A 24,425-nucleotide genomic window follows, 5' to 3' on the forward strand; every position below is an offset into this window, starting at 1 on the left:
ATTATCCTATTATAATGTTACATTATAGCCAAACTGTCCCTATTGTACATTGGCAAGGAGCCACTAGTATGACAGTAGCACATTTACCCTCATTCTGTCGTCACAGCTCATGTCATAACAAAGTCTGCTGTGATAAGATTGTTTGGATCATTTTGCTGTGTGTCATTGGACGGGAGCCGTACTGTAGCCATACAGTATATTTTTATGATGGATCCGCACAGACACTGAGAGAGTGGTTTCAGAGCACTAGAGCTAGGGCTAGAGCTAGGGCTAGAGCTAGGGCTAGGGCTAGAGCTAGGGCTAGAGCTAAGGCTAGAGCTAGGGCTAGAGCTAGAGCTAGGGCTAGAGCTAGGGCTAGGGCTAAGGCTAGAGCTAGGGCTAGAGCTAGGGCTAGAGCTAGAGCTAGGGCTAGAGCTAGGGCTAGAGCTCGGGCTAGAGCTAGGGCTAGAGCTAGGGCTAGGGCTAGGGCTAGAGCTAGGGCTAGAGCTCGGGCTAGAGCTAGAGCTAGGGCTAGAGCTAGGGCTGGCATATCAGAAGACCTTGAATGATTGTTCTCCCTCTTAGAAAATCCTGAACTCTTTCACCTCTGTTAGAGTAGAGGTGAAACATTGGCTGATGGTTATTGAGAGGAAAGTTCACTGAGAATCAGCTTTCTGAAATCCAGTTCATTAAGCCAGGGATGATGTGTGTGCTTGAAGCGTGTGATCATAAAGGGATGACGATGCTTTGGAGGAGTGCATTCAAACGGATATGATTGACTTTGATGGAATTTGACTTCACCAACAGTGTTTTTAGAGAGGGGGTGATGTTGTTTTTGAAGTGTGAGTTCAATCAGGAATGATTTTGCTTTGATGGATTTCATCCTTCACTCCACTTGACAGAGGCAACCTAACATGGAGCTGTACTGACACCCCAAAGCCTGGGGGCAGAGAAGTTAATACACTCGCAGAGGGCTTTCAGGTGCGGTTTTCCGAACCCTGGTGCATTTACCCCATTAGTTCTGTTCGTTTGGACTGGTATGAACATTCTATCCTCACTCGGGAGCACACTAAAGCAACACACCGTGGTTCGCTCAAAAAGGGTGGTCTCGGTCCGATTCAATTCGTACCATGGTGCGGTTCGCTGCTGGTGAGAACACAGTCCGGACCAAACATAGGAAAATAACCAGAGTCGCGCATTATTTAGCATTTGATGAAATGCACGCAGCGTCATAACTTGAGATCTCTAAACCATTCCGTTACTATCAGCACATTTATGAGCGCATCTGATTATTAGGGCAGACAGGGGCTATAACGGTGATACCGGCTACTGAATATATACTATTCACACAGCAGTTAGAGCAGCTATTGGGCTGTTTCCTCCCACATGTTGTTGGAAGACCAAAGCCAAAGTAATATGAAGATTGGGACACACAAGTGAGGCTTCATGATAATCATAAATGGATTTAACGTGAGCATTTTGGTCCAATAAACAAATGACTGTAATGTATTCGTTTTGCTGAATTATATGGGGTGGCAGGTAGCTTAGTGGTTAGAGCGTTGGGCCAGTAACCGAAAGGTTGCTAGATCGAATTCCCCGAGCTGACAAGGTAAAAATCTGTTGTTCTGTGCCTGAACAGGCAGTTAACCCACTGTTCCTAGGACGTCATTGTAAATAAGAATTTGTTCTTAACTGACTTGCCTAGTTAAATAAAAATATGGCATGTTTTCAACTGGCATGAAACAACACAAGCTGCAGAGCTGAACATTCATATTTCTACAGGCCAATTTGCTAAATAAACAGTGTTTAAGGCAGTTATTATTCCTACTCAATTTATGTACTACAATGTAATTATGTTGGAAATGATCAACATGTAAAGGAGCGTATATTTTCAGCCATGCTGGGTTTGTAATAGACTCGGCCAGGGCAGGAGGTTAGGGTTAGGGAGTGAGAGTTGGAATTGGGGTGAGGGGGTTTGTATAGGGGTTAGAGTAGTGAATGTGAACTAGTGAGTGATGAATTTGTGTTGGGGGTTTAGGGGTTATGAGTTAGATCAGGGTTTGGTGGTCTGGGTTGAAGTAGGGGTTGCAGTGGGGTTGAAGTTGGGGTTACAGTGGGGTTGCAATGGGAATGCAGTGGGGTTGAAGTAGGGGTTGCAGTGGGGTTGAAGTAGGGGTTGCAGTGGGGTTGCAGTGGGGTTGCAGTGGGGTTGAAGTAGGGGTTGCCGTGGGGTTGAAGTTGGGGTTGCAGTGGGGTTGCAGTGGGGTTGCAATGGGAATGCAGTGGGGTTGAAGTAGGGGTTGCAGTGGGGTTGAAGTAGGGGTTGCAGTGGGGTTGAAGTAGGGGTTGCAGTGGGGTTGCAGTGGGGTTGCAATGGGAATGCAGTGGGGTTGAAGTAGGGGTTGCAGTGGGGTTGAAGTAGGAGTTGCAGTGGGGTTGAAGTAGGGGTTGCAGTGGGGTTGAAGTAGGGGTTGCAGTGGGGTTGAAGTACGGGTTACAGTGGGGTTGCAGTGGGGTTGCACAGACATCAGGGCGTTAGAGTAAAGCTTGTAATGAGGTTGTATGAGTGGTTTAGGAGTTTGCGTTACTGTAGGGGTTTTGTTAAAGTTCAAATGTTATTTTTGCTTTGTAGCTAAAATGGATTTTTAAGGAGCCATAGCTTCCCTTTTGGGGCTCAAAACAAACACAGTCTCTAGTTTACCCAACACTAAACACACTGACACACACAGAGGACCACAGCTACCCCAGACCCAGGCCCAGCTGAGCTGCATACTTCAATGAAGAACTTCATGATATACGCATACTAATTCTTTATTTCTGTATAAATATAGAACTCTATAAAGTACATGTGTATTTAAAACAAATTAAATGTTTGCATATTCATCATCTTTCACTATAAATGCTTCAGAGATTTAACATGTTAACAGGGTGGAAATTACATTTACCTTACAGTAGAGACTAAAATTGCCAATACTGTGGAGGCTAAAAAGACTGCATGTAGAGTTATGGTAGTTGTATAACATGATAAACACAACCCAACAGCATGGACCCCCGACATCACTCTCTCTGTTTTCAAGTGATCTTTTACGCCTCATATCTATTAACACAGTGACCAAGGGAGCTTTTACATGTTGTATGTGTGTATGTGTGTTCTGATAACAGTTAGGATCCCTATGGTCGAACTCACAGGAGCCGAAAAGAAAAGTGAAGAAAGACAAAAGTAAAACAATCGAAAAGAGAGGGAAGAAGAGAGAGCTAGAAGTCAGAACAATCCTCTGGACAGTGGGCCAGAGAACGGCTCATTTATGGGTAATTCACCGCAGCTGAGAATAGAAAATACTGCAGGTAGCTGGTGTTAACATAGAGGAGTAGTTGAAGTAGCTGGCACGATGATAGAGAAATAGCTGTTGTGTGTGTTGCACTGCTACATGTACAGTATTATGTTCTACCTCTGTTGTAGATATCATATTCTCTCTGTGTAGATGTGGCGGTCATTTCCTGGTTAATGCATGCTACCAACAACCCATGCCAACCTAAATTTAGACCGCTGGTACCCAAAATGTTGGTTGAGGACCTACTTGTGGGTCATAGCTAGTTCATCCTCCCAGCTAAAACATCTATTAAAACTAGTAGAAGCAAATTAATGTGGTTAAGTCACATATTAAACATGATTCTTTAATTTGTCCTAAATAATAGCCATCACTCGGCCATCTGTGCATCAGCATTTCATTATTGTACCATATATCCTAGTCTCTTACCTTTGTAACTGAGTTTGACTCTGGGTACATTCTGTTTGACACTTTCTCCAGAGGGCAGGAGGACCAGCAGTACTATCCCCAGAAGCAGCAGCCCTGGGTGGGCTAGAGACAGCCTAATCCTCCCCTGACTTCCAGCGGAGCTCCCGGACAGCCTCTCACCCTGGCTCCTCTCCCAAGGATCAGGATTTGTTCCTCTAGTCTTCATGATGAGAGAGTAGAGGTTTTCTTCTCTCTTCTGCTACTGTTCCTCAACCATCCTGAAAGGAGGAGGAAAGCAATGTCAGGAGTTAAAGAGTTAAGGGAGGTCTCTCTCTTCTCTCTCTCTCTCTCTCTCTCTCTCTCTCTCCCTCTCTCTTCCTCTCTTTCTCCCTCTCGCTTCCTCTCTCTATTCCTGTCTATCCCTGTGTGTGTGTGTGTGTGTGTGTGTGTGTGTGTGTGTGTGTGTGTGTGTGAGTATTCAGCTGTTTCTACATGGTACCCTAAAAGCATGCTGTTCTCTGAACCAGGCCTACATCAGCTGTTGCCTGTCCCTGCCTCTTCTTTTGTGTCCATCTAAATCTGTTTAACCAAAACAAAAGGTCAACAAAAACAGCCGTCGTCTTTCACACATCCATCCTTCTTTCTAAAGTCTCTCTCTCCTCGCTTCTCTCCCACTCTCCTTCTCTATCTGTCTCTTTCTTTCTCATGCTAAACTCATTTCATTATGTATAGATGTAGGGCCTAAATTTGAGCCAGTTTGCAACAGCAGGAAAATAATACTGCAGCAACAGGAAATGTGAATTATTATGTGGATTATAATTAATCAACCTTATTTGTAGGGGTTGATAAATGTCAAAAATTCTTTATGAAAATTACAACATTTAGAAGCCTTTTAAAACTTCAAATACACTACAAGTTTGCATTAAAATTCCTGCAACGACATTATGATCAAATGAAGATCTGGTATCTGTACCTAAATGCCAAAATGATTCTAGCCCATGGTTCTGCATTAGGCTGATGACCCAGTATCAACAATTCCTTTACATTTACATTTAAGTCATTTAGCAGACGCTCTTATACAGAGCGACTTACAAATTGGTGCATTCACCTTAAGATATCCAGTGGAACAACCACTTTACAATAGTGCATCTAAATCTTTTGGGGGGGGGTTAAGAAGGATTACTTTATCCTATCCCAGGTATTCCTTAAAGAGGTGGGGTTTCAGGTGTCTCCGGAAGGTGGTGATTGACTCCGCTGTCCTGGCGTCGTGAGGGAGCTTGTTCCACCATTGGGGTGCCAGAGCAGCGAACAGTTTTGACTGGGCTGAGCGGGATCTGTGCTTCCTCAGAGGTAGGGAGGCGAGCAGGCCAGAGGTGGATGAACGCAGTGCCCTTGTTTGGGTGTAGGGCCTGATCAGAGCCTGAAGGTTTATCTTCTGTTATAAATGTTCTAAGTCATGTCTGTCTCTTAACGCTACATCAGAGAGCTGTTAAGACCAAGTTTATACCAATAATACTGCCGTTAGACAAGACAGATGGATAGAGAGTACAGCAAAGTGTTTAGGGGCAGCCTACAGTGAGAGGACATTGACTTATTGGTTATTGTTTAGTCAGTAGAGGTTCAGAGGTGACACTAGGGGTGAGACTAAGGGTGACAAGGGGAGAGACCTGTAGGGTTGAGTAACTAATAACACTGCAGTGTCCTGAACTCTCATAACGTTCGGTATTTCCTTGCAGTGATACATCCCAACACATCCCACATATTCCATCTTGTTAATGATTAACTAACCAATCACAAATGAAGGTTCAGAATGCAGATCCTCCCCTCTCTCACCATCTCTCTTTCACTACCTCCCTCTCTCTCCTCCCTCTCTCCCTCTCTCTCTGCCCCCCCACACACAGATAACATACATCAACCTGTCTAGGTTGAACATAAATAATGTCAGACTAAATGAATGAATGTGATTCATTCTACATACACATTCTACAACAGAAAACATTTATCCAAGTTGCCAAGTTAGATAGAAAGCAAAAGAGAAAGAGAGTTATGTGGAATGTATCCCCAAATTGGCAGAGATACACCATATCACCCCTGTTTAGACAAACAGGAATCAGAGCTGAGGCAGTACAACTAGCTCTCACAGTCTCAAGTCAGAATCGATGTTTCTCAAACGTCACATTTTGAAGTAGTTCCAAACGTCAAATTTCAAAAGTGTTTATGGTTAAGTTCAGGCATTAACTAGAAACTTTTAAGGTTAGGGTTAAGTTTAGGCATTAACTCAGAAGTCTTAAGGTTCGTCATTAACTGCGAATGGTTAAGGTAAGGGTTAAGGTTTGGGGTAGAAACAACTTTCTATCGCTGGATGGGAACCAGAGTATGTGAGCGGAGCAGAGCTGGACCGGAGCGAGGTTCGGAGTGTGCCTGATTTGACTGGAGTGCGGAGCCAGATTCTCAAAGGCTGGAGAGTTGGCCTTTTCACCCGCACCAATTTCGCTCCAGTAGCACTCACTTCACAAGCTCAGGGCATGCCCGGCCCAGCATGCATTTGTAGTCTACTTGTGTGCTGCAATAGCACCCCTGCTTTAGCTAATGTCATGGAGTTCGCTAAATAAATTCATAAAGAAACTGATAAAACACACAGGTGCTAAATCAAGGTGACTTAGAAAGATGAGGACCACGAGCAAGAGAGGGAGTGTGGTGATGTAGTGTCCACAACTAAAGAATCATTGTAGAATCTGAAAACACATGTATACCGAAAGCATGATGGGTACTTACTGCGTGCACTTGCTAAAAGAAAGGAACGAGGTGGGTCAATAACTAAGTATGTCATTGTAGCAAAATATTTATAAAATAAAAATCTGATCTCTTAAACATTTGATTCATTTTTATTCTACATTTTTTTAAATGTTTCTAATTTAGCAGACGCCCTTATCCAGAGCGAGTGCATACATTATTGATTATCTATACAATATGCCATAATTGATTTTGGCCCAATAGGCCTGGCATATTCCCATGCTCAAAGAAAATGTAATTTTGATTGAATTATTTTGCTTAAAAACATTTAGGCCTACCTATAGAATATTATTATTTTTTAACTGTGCCTCTCTGCCCAGCCTGGAAAAATAGTCTCCAAAAAGATGTTTATCATCCCCAGCGGCTCTGCAAGTGAAGAGAGGATATTCTCAGCTGCTGGCCTGCTCTCCAGGCACCATCACTTGAGCCTGAAGCCACAGATGGGCGAAACTCATGTTTCTTAACATGAATTCTAAAAAATGATTTCAAAGGTATGTCCCTACCAGCCTTTTGAGTCGCACTCGCAAATGCTTCACAATGTATTTCTTTGTAGGCTAGAGCCTTGAAATAATTGAAAGCCCTGTCTGGCTCCTGACCTATTTAGAATGTTTATATGCTGTTTAATATGACATGTAGCCTATTTGAAATGATGTGCGCTTGTTAATTCAACTTTCCATGTTTATTCAAATACATCAAATTCAAATTCATAAAGCTTGTTTTCAATATTTCAAAACCAAATGGTAGGTCCAGGTAATCAGAAAAATAGATGGGTCTTGGTTAAATTGTGATTTTAAATAAAAGAGCGAATTTGGAGAGGCAGTGTTTTTTCCTGTGAGCGCAGAGCGGTTGGAAAGGACATGGAGTTGATAAAGGGAGGAGCAGGATTTCCAACAGCTCAACTCTGCTCACATGAGACCTTTGGCACCAGAGGCAGATCCTTACACCCATCTGCCATCACCGTCCACAACGCCTAGCAAAACTGAAACCTACATGAAGATAACAGTGCTCACTGTTGCCCCTAGTGGCCGGTCATCTCCCGACAACCTCAGATATGGATGGACGTCGAATACTGACTTGTTTTACAGGTGACCTGGCTGGGCATGAATCCATCCACAACACACACCCATCTCTCTATAGCCCTGTACTGAAGTAGTCTCGAAAATCTGGCACTGGGCAAAACAAAGACTAGGGTCTGGTTTCAATGATGGATTCCTTTGGCAGAAGAACTACGTCACTGCCTACATCATTACTTTATCAGCTTGAATAAAATACTAAATAGTAGCGAGCAAGATGGCGATCAGGGAGGTTATTTCTCTCTGAGTGCATTTCGCAAGGGGATAGATAGCTTGCAAGGTTTTGCCTGCAAACTTTGGTTTTGAATCCCAACGTTCTGGCATGTCTGCCTTGCAATTTGTTCGTACTCACTGTGTTGCCTAGGGTCGGGTTTTCAAGACTAGTACTGAAGACGATTAGGGATTGATAAAACAGACTGATGTTTATTTGGATGAAGCGTCTCAGCCTCTAGATAATGTATCAGGGTGTGTGTGTTTATGTGTAAGACATTTAGTCGTTGTGGGGGATCTTCCTCCCTCACATCAGGGGGTGATGACAAGATCTAGACCAGGCAAGTAAAGTTCACGCTTGAACACCCATATTACACACACACACGCCCGCACGCACGCAGGCACACACACACACACAAAGCATTCTATCAGTGCCTCTGCAGAATCTGTGTTGAAGAATGCAGTGTTAACAGAGAGGGAAGCTCAAGTGTTATGAGATCAACAACCCTCTCAGCCAGCTCTGATAGAGATTATAGATATGAGGAAGGAGGCAGTGGGCTTAGCTCTACTAAACACTATTGGAGAGAGTGAGTTAGAATGTCAGAGAGAGGTACAGCCCCATTAAAGTATTAGAAAAACGTCAGGTCAGATCATGTATGTGCCATGATAGAAATAGAGAGAGAGAGCGAGAGAGAGCGAGAGAGAGAGAGAGTGTGTGTGTGTGTGTGTGTGTGTGTGTGTGTGTGTGTGTGTGTGTGTGTGTGTGTGTGTGTGTGTGTGTGTATGTGTGTGTGTGTATGTGTATGTGTATGTGTGTGTATGTGTGTGTGTGTGTGTGTGTGTGTGTGTGTGTGTGTGCTCGTGCACGCGTGTGCAGTTTGTGCAGTTGGGTGGGGTTTGGTTTGGTATGTCAGTCAATGGAGGCTTTGACCTCAGACCTACTAACTGTCTCTGGAGAATATGTAACTATGGCTCTACTTTACACTAGACACTCTAATACTGAAGGCACCATTCATCTAGATAGAGCACATGAGAGGGAGAGAGAGAGAGAGAAAGGCAGAGAAGTAAAGATGGAAGAAGTGAGAGAGTTGGTTGCCCAGCCAGTGCCATGCAGGTTAAGCTAACATCCCTGTTTCCTGGCAGGCTACATTAGGTGTGTGAGCGTGTGTGTTCGTCTGTGTGTGTGTTTCCTGGCGGACCAACAGTAACTATTATATTTGGCAGGGTGGGAGGCACACGGTGAAGGGGCCAATGGGAAATGGTTATGATAGTGACAGATCCAAAGCTAATAGTTCTATACACACACACACACACACACACACACACACACACACACACACACACACACACACACACACACACACACACACACACACACACACACACACACACACACACCATGGAGAGTCTGGATGGTGTTAAGTTCAGTTACAGTGTGTGGTGTTCAGCCCTACAAAATGATGTCTCATCAAAATTACAGCATTCCTCTTTGAATTACTAAACTGTTTTTGCCAAAATGTTCTGAACCGTGACACACCCAACCCAAAAGCATGTCACTAAAATATACAAAATCCTGTTTCTGAAGTACCAGCCATGACCCAACAAGGACTGGTCATGACCGACGTACCAGAGTCCCCAGCAAATCATTTGGGAATCATTATAATGGAACCCCATTTGTTGTGTCTTTCTGATGAGACTCATATACAGTACCAGAGGAATGTTCCCTCAAATTGTTCTCTCTCTCTCTCTCTCTCTCTCTCTCTGCCCGGAGCACTTCCCTCCGAAGACTACCCTAAGTAAAGCATTTAGCGGTCTGTGAGGGAGATGGAAAGAGAGTGAGACAAGGATAGACCACCCTTGGTAAAACATTATCTACCAATGTTGTAGCCAGTAAGTAAGCCATTATCACATCTGTCAAGGACAAAGTGTATTAGACTTCCTATTACTCTAGATTACACACACACACACACACACACACACACACACACACACACACACACACACACACACACACACACACACACACACAGTATTCCCTGACCAGTGACACATACTTGGCGTAATAACAGAGGTAATTGGTTTTAGCTCTCAGGACTTGAACTGTTTTTCTTGGCAACAGTCAATCATGTTTTCTTCTACAGTTTAAGAAAGCATGTTGCTAACCCCCATGTGGTTCTATGTGAGTATGTCTACTAGGCTAAATACACGACTGACGCTATGTTATGTTGAAACAATACACAACATAAAATACACCAGCAACATTTAAATTATCTCTATTAGCTATTAACTCTAGTAATAAAACAGTGTTGAGAGAACTATAATAAAACAGTGTTGAGAGAACTATAATAAAACAGTGTTGAGAGAACTATAATAAAACAGTGTTGAGAGAACTATAATAAAACAGTGTTGAGAGAACTATAATAAAACAGTGTTGAGAGAACTATAATAAAACAGTGTTGAGAGAACTATAATAAAACAGTGTTGAGAGAACTATAATAAAACAGTGTTGAGAGAACTATAATAAAACAGTGTTGAGAGAACTATAACAAAACAGTGTTGAGAGAACTATAATAAAACAGTGTTGAGAGATCTATAATAAAACAGTGTTGAGAGAACTATAATAAAACAGTGTTGAGAGAACTATAATAAAACAGTGTTGAGAGAACTATAACAAAACAGTGTTGAGAGAACTATAATAAAACAGTGTTGAGAGAACTATAATAAAACAGTGCTGAGAGAACTATAATAAAACAGTGTTGAGAGAACTATAATAAAACAGTGTTTAGAGAACTATAATAAAACAGTGTTAAGAGAACTATAACAAAACAGTGTTGAGAGAACTATAATTAAAACAGTGTTGAGAGAACTATAATAAAACATTGTTAAGAGAGAACTATAATAAAACAGTGTTGAGAGAACTATAATAAAACAGTGTTGAGAGAACTATAATAAAACAGTGTTGAGAGAACTATAATAAAACAGTGTTGAGAGAACTATAACAAAACAGTGTTGAGAGAACTATAATAAAACAGTGCTGAGAGAACTATAATAAAACAGTGTTGAGAGAACTATAATAAAACAGTGTTTAGAGAACTATAATAAAACAGTGTTAAGAGAACTATAACAAAACAGTGTTGAGAGAACTATAATTAAAACAGTGTTGAGAGAACTATAATAAAACATTGTTAAGAGAGAACTATAATAAAACAGTGTTGAGAGAACTATAATAAAACAGTGTTGAGAGAACTATAATAAAACAGTGTTGAGAGAACTATAATAAAACAGTGTTGAGAGAACTATAATAAAACAGTGTTGAGAGAACTATAACAAAACAGTGTTGAGAGAACTATAATAAAACAGTGTTGAGAGATCTATAATAAAACAGTGTTGAGAGAACTATAATAAAACAGTGTTGAGAGAACTATAATAAAACAGTGTTGAGAGAACTATAACAAAACAGTGTTGAGAGAACTATAATAAAACAGTGTTGAGAGAACTATAATAAAACAGTGCTGAGAGAACTATAATAAAACAGTGTTGAGAGAACTATAATAAAACAGTGTTTAGAGAACTATAATAAAACAGTGTTAAGAGAACTATAACAAAACAGTGTTGAGAGAACTATAATAAAACAGTGTTGAGAGAACTATAATTAAAACAGTGTTGAGAGAACTATGATAAAACAGTGTTAAGAGAGAACTATAATAAAACAGTGTTGAGAGAACTATAATAAAACAGTGTTGAGAGAACTATAATAAAACAGTGTTAAGAGAACTATAATAAAACAGTGTTGAGAGAACTATAATAAAACAGTGTTGAGAGAACTATAATAAAACAGTGTTGAGAGAACTATAATAAAACAGTGTTGAGAGAACTATAATAAAACAGTGTTGAGAGAACTATAATAAAACAGTGTTAAGAGAGAACTATAATAAAACAGTGTTGAGAGAACTATAATAAAACAGTGTTGAGAGAACTATAATAAAACAGTGTTAAGAGAACTATAATAAAACAGTGTTGAGAGAACTATAATAAAACAGTGTTGAGAGAACTATAATAAAACAGTGTTGAGAGAACTATAATAAAACAGTGTTGAGAGAACTATCATAAAACAGTGTTGAGAGAACTATAATAAAACAGTGTTGAGAGAACTATAATAAAACAGTGTTGAGAGAACTATAACAAAACAGTGTTGAGAGAACTATAATAAAACAGTGTTGAGAGAACTATAACAAAACAGTGTTGAGAGAACTATAATAAAACAGTGTTGAGAGAACTATAATAAAACAGTGTTGAGAGAACTATAACAAAACAGTGTTGAGATAACTATAATAAAACAGTGTTGAGAGAACTATAATAAAACAGTGCTGAGAGAACTATAATAAAACAGTGTTTAGAGAACTATAATAAAACAGTGTTAAGAGAACTATCACAAAACAGTGTTGAGAGAACTATAATTAAAACAGTGTTGAGAGAACTATAATAAAACATTGTTAAGAGAGAACTATAATAAAACAGTGTTGAGAGAACTATAATAAAACAGTGTTGAGAGAACTATAATAAAACAGTGTTGAGAGAACTATAATAAAACAGTGTTGAGAGAACTATAACAAAACAGTGTTGAGAGAACTATAATAAAACAGAGCTCAGAAAGACCTATATCAACTTGAAGCAGGATTTCTCACAGTCAGTGTTGGTGCTGTAATGTGTTGGTCACTGTGGTAGTTTGTTGTTTCTCCATTCATAAAAGCTTCCATGGACTTACACTAACAGAACTCTGAATTGATGTCTGTGTAATACTGTTCATAAATTCTCCTATAATATTGGTTTTCAAATATTTCCACTAATATTAGTGCCCCTTCTCTCTATCGCCTCACTCACCCAATCTCACTCCGGACGAGACCTCCCTGTACTACCATAAGTGAACTGTTGTGTTTCACACATACACACACAAAGCGAGACCTCCCTGGGTTATAGAGAAAGGGGTGAAATGTGTTTCATTGCACAACAATAAAGGCTATAGTAAACAACGATACAGCATCAAATCAAATGTTATTGGTCACCTATACATATTTTGCATGTGTAGCGAAATGCGTATGTTCCTAGCTCCAACAGTGCCGTAAAACAATAAACGCGAATCCCAAAATGTAAAGAAAGGAATTAAGAAATATAGAAATATTAGAATGAGCAATGACAGTGTCCGGAACATAAATATGTATATGATGGTGTGTATAGACATTATGGACAGTATATGAATAGGAAAGGTGTGTACAGCAGAAGTTATATAGGATGAGCCTTTACTAGAATACATTATATACATATGAAGTTGGGTAAAACAGTAGGTACATTTTTTTTTATATTAAAGTTGTATTTATTTTTTCCACAAACAAACAAATAAAAAAATACAGCATAAAAACATTGAGCATGACATCTTGACATATCCTTCACCATAGCACACATACTGTAATGAGTGTGCTGAGAGTCGGGAAGCAAGTTCAGGGAGTGTTTTAATAAATAAAATAAACAATGACCACGAAACACAAACAAAGCACCGACATGAAACAGAGTCAATAACACCTGAGGAAAGAACCAAGGGGAGTGACAGATACAGTGAGGGAAGAAAGTAATTGATCCCCTGCTGATTTTGTACGTTTGCCCACTGACAAAGAAATGGTCAGTCTATAATTTTAATGGTAGGTTTATTTGAACAGTGAGAGACAGAATAACAAAAAAATCCAGAAAACGCATGTCAAAAATGTTATAAATTGACTTGCATTTTAATTAGGGAAAAAAGAATTTGACCCCTCTGCAAAACATGACTTAGTACTTGGTGACAAAACCCTTGTTGGCAATCACAGGGGTCAGATGTTTCTTGTGTTCTTGGGGTCATAGGCAGCATTCCTCCTCCTCCAAACACAGCGAGTTGAGTTGATGCCAAAGAGCTCCATTTTGGTCTCATCTGACCACAACACTTTCACCCAGTTGTCCTCTGAATCATTCAGATGTTCATTGGCAAACTTTAGACGGGCATGTATATGTATTCTTGAGCAGGGGGACCTTGCGGGCACTGCAGGATTTCAGTCCTTCGCGGCGTAGTGTGTTACCAATTGTTTTCTTGGTGACTATGGTCCCAGCTGCCTTGAGATCATTGACAAGATCCTCCTGTGTAGTTCTGGGCTGATTCCTCACCGTTCTCATGATCATTGCAACTCCACAAGGTGATATCTTGCATGGAGCCCCAGGCCGAGGGAGATTGACAGTTATTTTGTGTTTCTTGCATTTCCGAATAATCGCACCAACTGTTGTCACCTTCTCACCAAGCTGCTTGGCGATGGTCTTGTAGCCCATTCCAGCCTTGTGTAGGTCTACAATCTTGTCCCTGACATCCTTGGAGAGCTCTTTGGTCTTGGCCATGGTGGAGAGTTTGGAATCTGATTGATTGATTGCTTCTGTGGACAGGTGTCTTTTATACAGGTAACAAGCTGAGATTAGGAGCACTCCCTTTAAGAGTGTGCTCCTAATCTCAGCTCGTTACCTGTATAAAAGACACCTGGGAGCCATTTTTGACATGCGTTTTTCTGGATTTTTCAATTGTTATTCTGTCTCTCACTGTTCAAATAAACCTACCATTAAAATTATAGACTGATGATTTCTTTGTCAGTGGGCAAACGTACAAAATCAGCAGGGGATCAAATACTTTTTCCCCTCACTGTATCGAGAAGATAATCAAGGAGGTGATGGAGTCCAGGTGAGTGTCATGAGGCGCAGGTGTGCGAGACAATGGTGACTGGTGTGCGGGATAATCAGCAGCCTGATGACCTAGAGGCCGGAGAGGGAGTATACGTGACAGTACCCCCTGCTGACCGGCCAACCCTGCTAATGTGCGAGAACCTTTCATGCCAGCTGAGGCACGGGAACCTGTCGTGTCAGCTGGGGCACGGGAACCTGACAGATCGATTGAGGCAGGGGAGCCTGGCGATCCAGTCAGAAAACGTCCAACTGCTGAGGTGATTCTAGGTCTTCTAACCTCCTATGGACACGATTCAAATCAAACAAAATACTGTCTGACACAAAACATAACAGACTACAGTTCCATTTGCTCAGCATCCCAAAATCCTGAAATGCTATTGATAAAACGTCAGTAAATATTCTATAGTAATTACACAAACAAGCATGCAAACTCATACACAACCAGACAAGGGCAGTTCTGAGAGAGAGGGAATGCTTTCAGCCCAGTCCAGGAAAACGTGCAGGCATTAATCACATAATGCTGTCACACAGCTCAGGAATGGACCTGAGGACCATTGTAAACACAGCAGAATATTGATGCATACTAGAGCCTGTACACTACGATATAGCATTGATTCTGTTTTATTTCACAACAGCAGGTGTGATACGGCCTCTTAATTGCTATCCATTTTAACTCTTCCAAAAGCGAAATATTTTCAAACATAGATTTCTGTGTCAGAATCAACCTCCAGCCATTTGTTTGCGCACTGTCCATGCCACTATGCGTGTGTCTACGCCCGTGCCTGTACATACACTAATCAGTCCTAAGCATGTCTGACAGGGCATGGGCAGTGAGGTAATGATTGGCTGCTGTTTAAAGAGTCCAATCACAGGAGTTTTTTCCTCTGTTGTCTTTCTGAGGTGAGACGGCAGAAAATTAGCCAGCATTTATTTACTCACGTCACCCTGACTGGCACTACTGGACGACTGCCACACATATCACCATCCACATTATCTCTCTCTCTCTCTCTCTCTCTCTCTGGCCTACACACTGGCTCCTGGTAGGGTGTTAGGTAAACCTTTAGCAGAGCTGAAGTAGAGCTGAAGTAGAGCTGAAGTAGAGCTGAATAGCTGGGAGCAGGCTGGGGTGGCTAGAATAACGGTAGCAGTTCATGACTGAGTCTTTCTCCTGCCCTTCCCATTACACAGACTGGTACAGTTAAACCACAGGGTATCAGACTGAGTTTTGCTATGACACCCTGAACAGTGTGTGTGTGTGTGTGTGTGTGTGTGTGTGTGTGTGTGTGTGTGTGTGTGTGTGTGTGTGTGTGTGTGTGTGTGTGTGTGTGTGTGTGTGTGCGCGTGTGCGTCTGCCACATTATTAAAGCTGTTACCAAACACAAACACGCACACACATAACCAAAGAAAAGCGGACATGTTTCACTATGAATTATTATGCTGTAAAATTGTATTAACAATTCTATTATTTCTTAGTCAATCTTCTGTCATGCTGCCCCCTTGAGCATTTATTTTACAGAGAAAAAATCTGCACTACTTCAGATTGTGACTGAAGGGTATTAAGCCACTGAGTCAACACAGTGAACAGACAGTACCACACACAAATACACACACACACAGGCACACACACACAGAACCCAGACTATTAGCATTGAGGTGAGAAGAAGTGCAGAAGAGAGGAGGAGAGTTTACTACTGTCAGAAGACTGTCAGAATGTCCTCATACCAAACTCATCTTAAACATTTTGTCTCTGTCTCTATGAAATACTCCTCACATACCGGCGGGATATATATAATCATCCACATTGTATGTAGTATTTATGGTCTGGGAGAGGTAAAGACAACACTGTAAATCATATCCAGAGAAAAATGTGTATACTGTATGAGGCTTATCCATTTATCAACTCCTGGCTCATGATAATCTGTATAATGTGAACTATCCACCTCTTATATTTGAGCTCCACAGATCAAATCAAAAAGCTTTCTCCTACACTTCTGTAGCTTTGAAGTAGACCACTTATTAGTAAACCAATGTAAACCTTGTCAATCCACTGTTTGTGTACTATTCTTGTAGACCTATTGTTTTTTAAGAAATACTTAGAGGTGCCCTAACTGTGCCAGTAGTCAGTAGTCACAATTCAAAACGCAGATCATAAGAGCCTTTGGCAAACTGACAAGGCTATGAAGACATCAAATCATTCCCCTTAGAGAAAAACATTGCGTAAAACACCAATACCCAACTAAATATTTACCCAACAAAATTTCTAATGCAACACATTTGGCTATTCACTGAAAACTTTTTTTTACCAGATTAACTATTTGCATGATGTATGGTCATATTCTACACAAATGTAACATGTATGTGTATTTTACGTATTTGTTCGTAATATGTACAATAAACGAAACCATCCTTACTTCGCAATGTACCTGTTCTCAACGTTGTCTTGTCGCTGCTGGAGCGGGATTCCTCCCGTGCGTAATGATGACCAGAGCTGAACTCACACACAGAGCTTAACAACACATTCACGAAACCTTACAATACACCTGGCAAGGGCTAGCTGGCATGTACAGCAGCGATACAAGTTGCTCAAACGAAATCGCCCCAATATATCCCTGCGCTTCATTTATTCACTTCTGAGCAGTTTGACGCAAGCTCAAGTCCCCGTCTTCCGCGAAGAACTAGCTATGCACTCCACTTGCACGTGCTACATGGATGGAGAGGGATGAGTTGGAAATGTGGCATCTTGCCTCGAGGGAGGGAAGTAGGGATGGCAAACCCCCACTCATTGCCCCTCTAAAAAGATGAAAGATATGCAGTTTATAAACTGCATAACACTGCTGTATAACCTCCATCCAAATAGATTGAAAACCACATTGATTTGTATATATTGTAGTGATGTTAACACAACAACTGGAAACCTTGTCAAGAGGTTTGGACCTCTTGGCATAATGGTTAAAGTGTTGGCTTGACAACCTCAGGACCTGGATTCCAGTCCCGGCCACAGCTACTCCCTGAACTTCCTACAGTATTTAAACATACTTAAATCCTAATAGCCTCAGTATACAGTATGTTGTTTGAATCCATTTTTAAACAGTCATCTCTCCCTTAACCGGTTTGCAGCAGAGTAAGACCTTGTTGCAGGAATGAATGATATTGTAGTATTCTTGTGCCACTTGTTCTATGCAAACCAGCACCCATAGGTATATCATTTATTGAATTCTCTGTACATCTTGTATTAAACTACCATTTAGCATTTGTAACAAGCCTACTACAAATAAGAAGTAGCTACTCAAGATAACAACTGTATCACATCTCACACGAAGCACCATTGTGTTCCTCTGTGAGAAAGTTTGGTCTATGTGTCTCAGGGTCAAGGGAGATGGCGGGAGATCAAGTGATTTATTTACAGCAAGGTGTTTAGTGTTCAGCCCTCAGCAGTTGACTTGAATGAATTTATACAAATGGATCCAACAAATAAGCTATTTACCAATGAGCTGCACTTGGATGTCTCACAACAAGTGTCTCGAAAAATGCTTCGTTCATAATAAAGTGGCAAGGTGGTATTTATCACATATGATTTGGAAAAATCCGCCTGAACGCCCCTGAGTGGGATACTTGTCTATCGTCCCTGAGCTCCGACTTCTCCCACATGTTGATCTCTGATGTCACCTACTGAGGAAATGACCTTGATAACAGCATTTTTGGTAGTTAAATTGAACAGCAAAACATGAATTATAAAAAGCTATCTATTCATATATTTGTTGAACACTATCATTTGTTTACAAGCATGACAGCTGTACTTTTTGGGTATTGTTGACGCAGCTTGTTTGCCATTATCCAATTGTTTCTCAGAGAGTTCAAAGCACCTGAATGCATCCAACTGGCATTTACATCAAAACTTGTAATTACCGCCTTCCCACTTGATTATGAATGCAGCATACACGTCCGACGGAAAGTTAGGTCAGACCAGACCAAGTCTGAAACCGTCTATTCCACGTTGGTTCAACTTCATTTAATTGAAATAACGTGGAAACAACATTGATTCAACCAGTGTGTGCCCGGTGGGAACACACATCTCCAGAGAGGTGACAACATTATCTTTCTACAATACATCACAGTATTACACTCATAATGTGTGGAATGACCTTCATACATTAATCAGAATAAAACACCCATATGATTCAACTCAAAATAAAGAAGAACTCATATATTCTCAAAACAACATACAATGAGAAACTAAAAACGGCCTGTGCCAGAATTGTCACCTCTACAAGTATGAATGGGCACCATTTTGGCAGTTGACCAAGATGTAGAATCAGAAAGTGCATGTCGGTAACGTGGCAATAAAGCATTGAGCTGACGATTAATATTTCTGAAGTGAGTGATTTATTACTTTTAATAACTGCAAAATACAGTATAATTAGTGGACCACGTAAACTAAGTATTGACTAAAGTTTCATAAATAGATGCATGTGTGAGAGCGATTATTGACACGACTGTATAACTTAACAAACAGAAGCAAGGTAAATGGAGCTGCGCATATCTCCAACCACATAGCGTCTGATCAAGTTAGAAAATGACAAGACAGGCACTGGACTACAACCCACTAGGGAAGAGAAAGCAGGAAAGGTTAAAAACCAACTGGAGACACCACTCTACAGGAACTGAGTAAAGCATGGTTCTCCCAGCAAGAGGAAAAACCCTCGCATGAAAAACAGTAGGTGGAGAGCCATGGTGGACGCCCTAGTAGTATAATGCAACCAAAGGGGGCATGAGGATTAAGTTAAGTAGTCTACACAAAAGCCCTATTCGGATGGGATACATTTCACTGGGGGAGCTCAAGTAATGTAATTATGTGCACAAGCACAAATCACCACATCCGTCATTTTAGTCCCGTCCGAATCTGCCATGTGGGTCATTTTTACTTAGCAGGAAGGTTATTATCCCATCCTTAAAAACCTACAGTTTTTTGTCGAACTCCCAACAGGTCCTCTGATAATATTTAGCCCGTATGAATCGTCATCCCTATGTTTTGAGGGATATTATAAACTGGGTGGTTCGAGCCCTGAATGCTGATTTGCTGGTATATCAGACCGTATAACACATGTATGACAAAACATTTATTTTTACTGTTCTAATTATGTTGGTAACCAGTTAATAATTGCAATAAGGCACCTCGGGAGGTTTGTGGTATATGGCCAATATACCACAGCTAAGTGCTGTATCCAGGCACTCCGCGTTCTGTCGTGCATAAGAACTAGAGGTCAACCGATTAATCAGAATGGCCAATTAATTAAGGCCGATTTCAAGTTTTCATAACAATCGGTAATTGGTATTTTAGGCCACCGGTTTGCCAATTATTTATTTATTTATTTATTGTACCTTTATTTAACTAGGCAAGTCAGATTAAGAACACATTCTTATTTTCAATGACGGCCTAGGAACAGGGGTTAACTGCCTTGTTCAGGGGGGATTAGGGGATTCGTTTTTGCAACTTTCTGGTTACTAGTCCAACGCTCTAACCACCTGCCTACATTGCACTCCACGAGTGACTACCTGTTACGTGAGGGCAGCAAGAAGCCAAGGTAAGTTGCTAGCTAGCATTAAACTTATCTTATAAAAAACTATCAATCTTAACATAAACACTAGTTAACTACACATGGTTGATGATATTACTAGTTTATCTAACGTGTCCTGCGGTGCATATAATCGATGCGGTGCCTGTTCATTTCTCATCGAATCACAGCCTACTTCGACAAACGGGTAATGATTTAACAAGCGCATTTGCGAAAAAAGCACTGTCTTTGCACCAATGTGCCTAACCATAAACATCAATGCCTTTCTTTAAAATCAATACACAAGTATATATTTTTAAACCTGCATATTTAGTTACTATTGCCTGCTAACATGAAATTGTGTCACTGCTCTTGCGTTCATTGCCTGGCTCGTTGCGAACTAATTTGCCTGAATTTTACATAATTATGACATAACATTGAAGGTTGTGCAATGTAACAGGAATATTTAGACTTAGGGATGCCACCCGTTAGATAAAATACGGAACGGTTCCGTATTTCACTGAAAGGAAAAACGTTTTGTTTTTGAGATGATAGTTTCCGGATTCAACCATATTAATGACCTAAGGCTCGTATTTCTGTGTGTTATTATATTATAATTAAGTCTTTGATATTAAGTCTTTGTATTTGATAGAGCAGTCTGACTGAACGGTGGTAGGCACCAGCAGGCTCGTAATCATTCATTCAAACAGCACTTTCGTGCGTTTTGCCAGCAGCTTTCGCAATGCATTGCACTGTTTATGACTTCAAACCTGTCAACTCCCAAGATTAGGCTGGTGTAACCGATGTGAAATGGCTAGCTAGTTAGCGGGTGCGCGCTAATAGCGTTTCAAACGTCACTCGCTCTGAGACTTGGGAGTGGTTGTTCCCCTTGCTCTGCATGGGTAACGCTGCTTCGAGGGTGGCTGTTGTCGATGTGTTCCTGGTTTGAGCCCAGGTAGGAGCGAGGAGAGGGACGGAAGCTATACTGTTATACTGGCAATACTAAAGTGCCTATAAGAACATCCAATAGTCAAAGGTAAATGAAATACAAAACGTATAGAGAGAAATAGTCCTATAATTCCTATAATAACTACAACCTAAAACTTCTTACCTGGGAATATTGAAGACTCATGTTAAAAGGAACCACCAGCTTTCATATGTTCCCATGTTCTGAGCAAGGCACTTAAACGTTAGCTTTCTTACATGGCACATATTGCACTTTTACTTTCTTCTCCAACACTTTGTTTTTGCATTATTTAAACCAAATTGAACATGTTTCATGATTTATTTGAGGCTAAATAGATTTTATTGATGTATTATATTAAGTTAAAATAAGTGTTCATTCAGTATTGTTGTAATTGTCATTATTACAAATGAATAAAAAAAATGTAAAAAATCGGCCGATTAATCGGTATCGGCTTTTTGGGCCCTCCAATAATCGGTATCGGTATCGGCGTTGTGTCAGGCATTTCGTCGTCGTCAGACGATATGGCGAAATCATCGTCGGAAAAGGAGTACCAATATGCAGCAGAATTGTGATTGCTCATCTTGAAGTTTATTAACTAAAAAAATGAACACGAAATAATAAACAACGTACTCACGATTTACTAGACAGTCCTGTTAGGCTCACACACACTAAACAAAAAACAATCTCCCACAAATGACAAACACAAACATACCCTAAGATATGGGACTCTCAATCAAAGGCAAAGGGAAAACACCTGCCTTCAATTGAGAGTCCCAACCCAAATTAACCAATCATAGAAACACACTCACTAGACTACACATAGAAATACATAAACATGGACCATAAACCAAAAACTCGGAAATACTAAATCAAACGCCATTTTACCAAAACACCACCCCGAACCACATAAAACAAATACCCTCTGCCACGTCCTGACCAAACTACAATGACAATTAACCCTTATACTGGCCAGGACGTGACACGTTGAAAAATCATAATCGGTCGACCTCTAATAAGAACAGCCCTTAACCGTGGTATATTGGCCATATACCACACCTCCTCGGGCCTTATTGCTTAATTACAGAATTGAACAGGTGCTGCAACCAGTTTGGGTTAGAACATGTGCCTATTTATTTCTCTTTCGCCAAACACGTCAGTTAGTTACATTTGTGCATAGGTTACAGTTCATGTTTCTTACTGATATGCCTTATTATTTTGACTTTTTCTGAACTGAAGGCCATTATGCCAATATTAAGCTATGCCTAGACATTTGTAATATCTTCATGCCTAGAAGAGCCTACAAGCTACCATCATAACGGTCCATTTTGAATGAGAAAAACAAAACAATTACCTGTGCAGTTTGGTAAAGCTAATCCCGTCCAAATCCTCCACTGGAAGAACAGACATGCTGGGGTAATTATTTGGTAATTACTGGGGTAATTCTACAGCATAGGCCTAATAGCAAATATGTGGACATAAATTCGGCAACATGTAGACAATCAAATAAAAGCAATAACGGAAGGAAAGTGGGAACATGAATTCATGGAATGGCCAGCGCCAAGCCACATCGTCTCATCTATTCTAGCATGTTCCTCAGCCACATATTCTACAAAGTGTATTCCTGCAGTCTTCCCTGTCTCACTTAGGGGTGTATGTTAGAGATAACAGCTGTGTTAGGGAGGAGATCCTCAGTTGCCTGTCAATGGCCTGTCTGTCTTCCTGGTTCACTGGGTTTTCTTGGGGTGCCGTAACTTGACATACACACTGAGGTATATATTTTGTCAGGCATCAGCAGGGGTGGTGCAGGCAAACACACACATAGGCATATTTTGGGTCTCACAGATACACACACTAAATGTTTTACATTTGGTCGATATAGTCTCACAAATACACACACACACACACACACACAATACTGTGGCAGGCTTTTGGGAGGTGTGGCGAGGTTAGATTTAACTTGCCATGTGAAGAAGGTTTGTTTTGAGGTAGTGAGGTGTGTGTTATTTGTTTTAGGGTCAGAGACAGGTGTGGTGAGTCAGAACTGTGTCCTCCCCTCACTGGCGCTGAAATTTCAGAAAGGGTGTGTATGTGCTGCTGTGTGCATATGTGTGTTAGGGGAGGATGTGTGTAAGCCCCTGCCCTTCCTCATGTCAACCCATCATACATCATCACGGTTCCCTAGGTTACGGGGATGCGTGTGTGCATATGTGTGTGTCATTGATGTTATGACACTCACATGACAGTGGTGAAACACACACACACACATTGAGTAATAGAGAAAAGATCTGGCAAAATAGTGGGGATTTCATTTCAACATGAAGGAGTTATAAAATAAACCCTAGAAAACTTGCTGCCTAATTACTGTTAAGTCACATGTAGCTTATACTATATAACAATACCATATCAGGTCTCCACCAGTAGGATTAGGAGCATTTTGAATAGGAATAACATGTATTCATCACTAACATGCTATGGGCATGGGCGATCTAGTGTGACCTAAATCAGTGGCAGAGTTCCATTTTGTTCCTTATCCCCTGTCATGACGTTGGCCTGTGGGTAAGGTTTATGACCCCCCCCATAAATACCTTTCTCCCTTCCCCTCTCTTACTGACCCTACTGAAGGACTGCTGTCCTGTTAAATATAGAGAGTCTGGGAACATCAAACAAATGGGGAAAGGAACCATATTTTGGTAATAAAACCAGTTTGAAATATGCTTGATAACGTAATGAGTATGGAGGTCAGTTCATTGTTATCTGAGACATTATGACTGATGACAGGATGACATAAACTGTACCTGAGAAAGTATACACCCTCTAGTTATCAGAGTAACATGGAATTGTTATGCAATTGAAATGTTTGATATTGAAATTGTTTGTTAGGAGATTAAATGTAATTTTAGCTTCCAAATGAGAGATTTGGGTTTTCATAAGGAAAGTGCCCTGCTTGATCAGTGGCCCAACCCTGTGAAGAGACAGGGGTTATAAACGATGAAACACCTCCTTCCCCCTCTCCACTATATAAGCCTTGGACGAAAAGATAACCAGTTGGTTCCAGTACGTGAGGTCTGCAGCCTCTACGTTAGAAGGACACATGTCAAGAACAGAACTAAGCCAACCTCGGCGTGAGCTATGGTATGAACTGGTATGAACTTTGAGCTTATTCACTACAGAAGTGATACTTCCTAGCCGTTGAGTTAGCAGCTGCCGCTGTCGACGTGGGCTAGGAAAGGACGGACGACGGATCCAGTCTAACAAACAGACGAAGATACCACCACGTATCCAATTTACCACCAGAGACATTGTTCCGAGTACAGGAAGATCTGTTGGCCAACCCGGCCAGCATCTACGACCAATCTACCGAAGC

The 24,425-nt window shown here is 40.9% G+C and overlaps 1 protein-coding gene across 2 annotated transcripts in view; it reads right to left on the bottom strand.

Annotated features, from left to right (window-relative positions):
* Positions 1 to 17,323, bottom strand: part of LOC115196712 (semaphorin-3D-like) — a 61,562-nt gene extending 44,239 nt beyond the window's left edge. Inside the window, exons 1-2 of one of the 2 annotated variants that reach the window (XM_029757562.1) lie at positions 16,966 to 17,323; positions 3,738 to 3,994 (exon numbers count right to left, since the gene is read on the bottom strand). In XM_029757562.1, the coding sequence (XP_029613422.1) occupies positions 3,738 to 3,942 (205 nt within the window). In that variant the 5' untranslated portion in view covers positions 3,943 to 3,994; positions 16,966 to 17,323. Of the gene's footprint in view, positions 1 to 3,737; positions 3,995 to 16,953 lie in introns of both variants that reach the window. The other variant, XM_029757561.1, reaches the window with a different exon arrangement.
* Positions 17,324 to 24,425: the final 7,102 nt, after the last annotated feature.

This window comes from Salmo trutta, chromosome 7, assembly GCF_901001165.1.
Source record: "Salmo trutta chromosome 7, fSalTru1.1, whole genome shotgun sequence".
NCBI lineage: Eukaryota > Metazoa > Chordata > Actinopteri > Salmoniformes > Salmonidae > Salmo > Salmo trutta.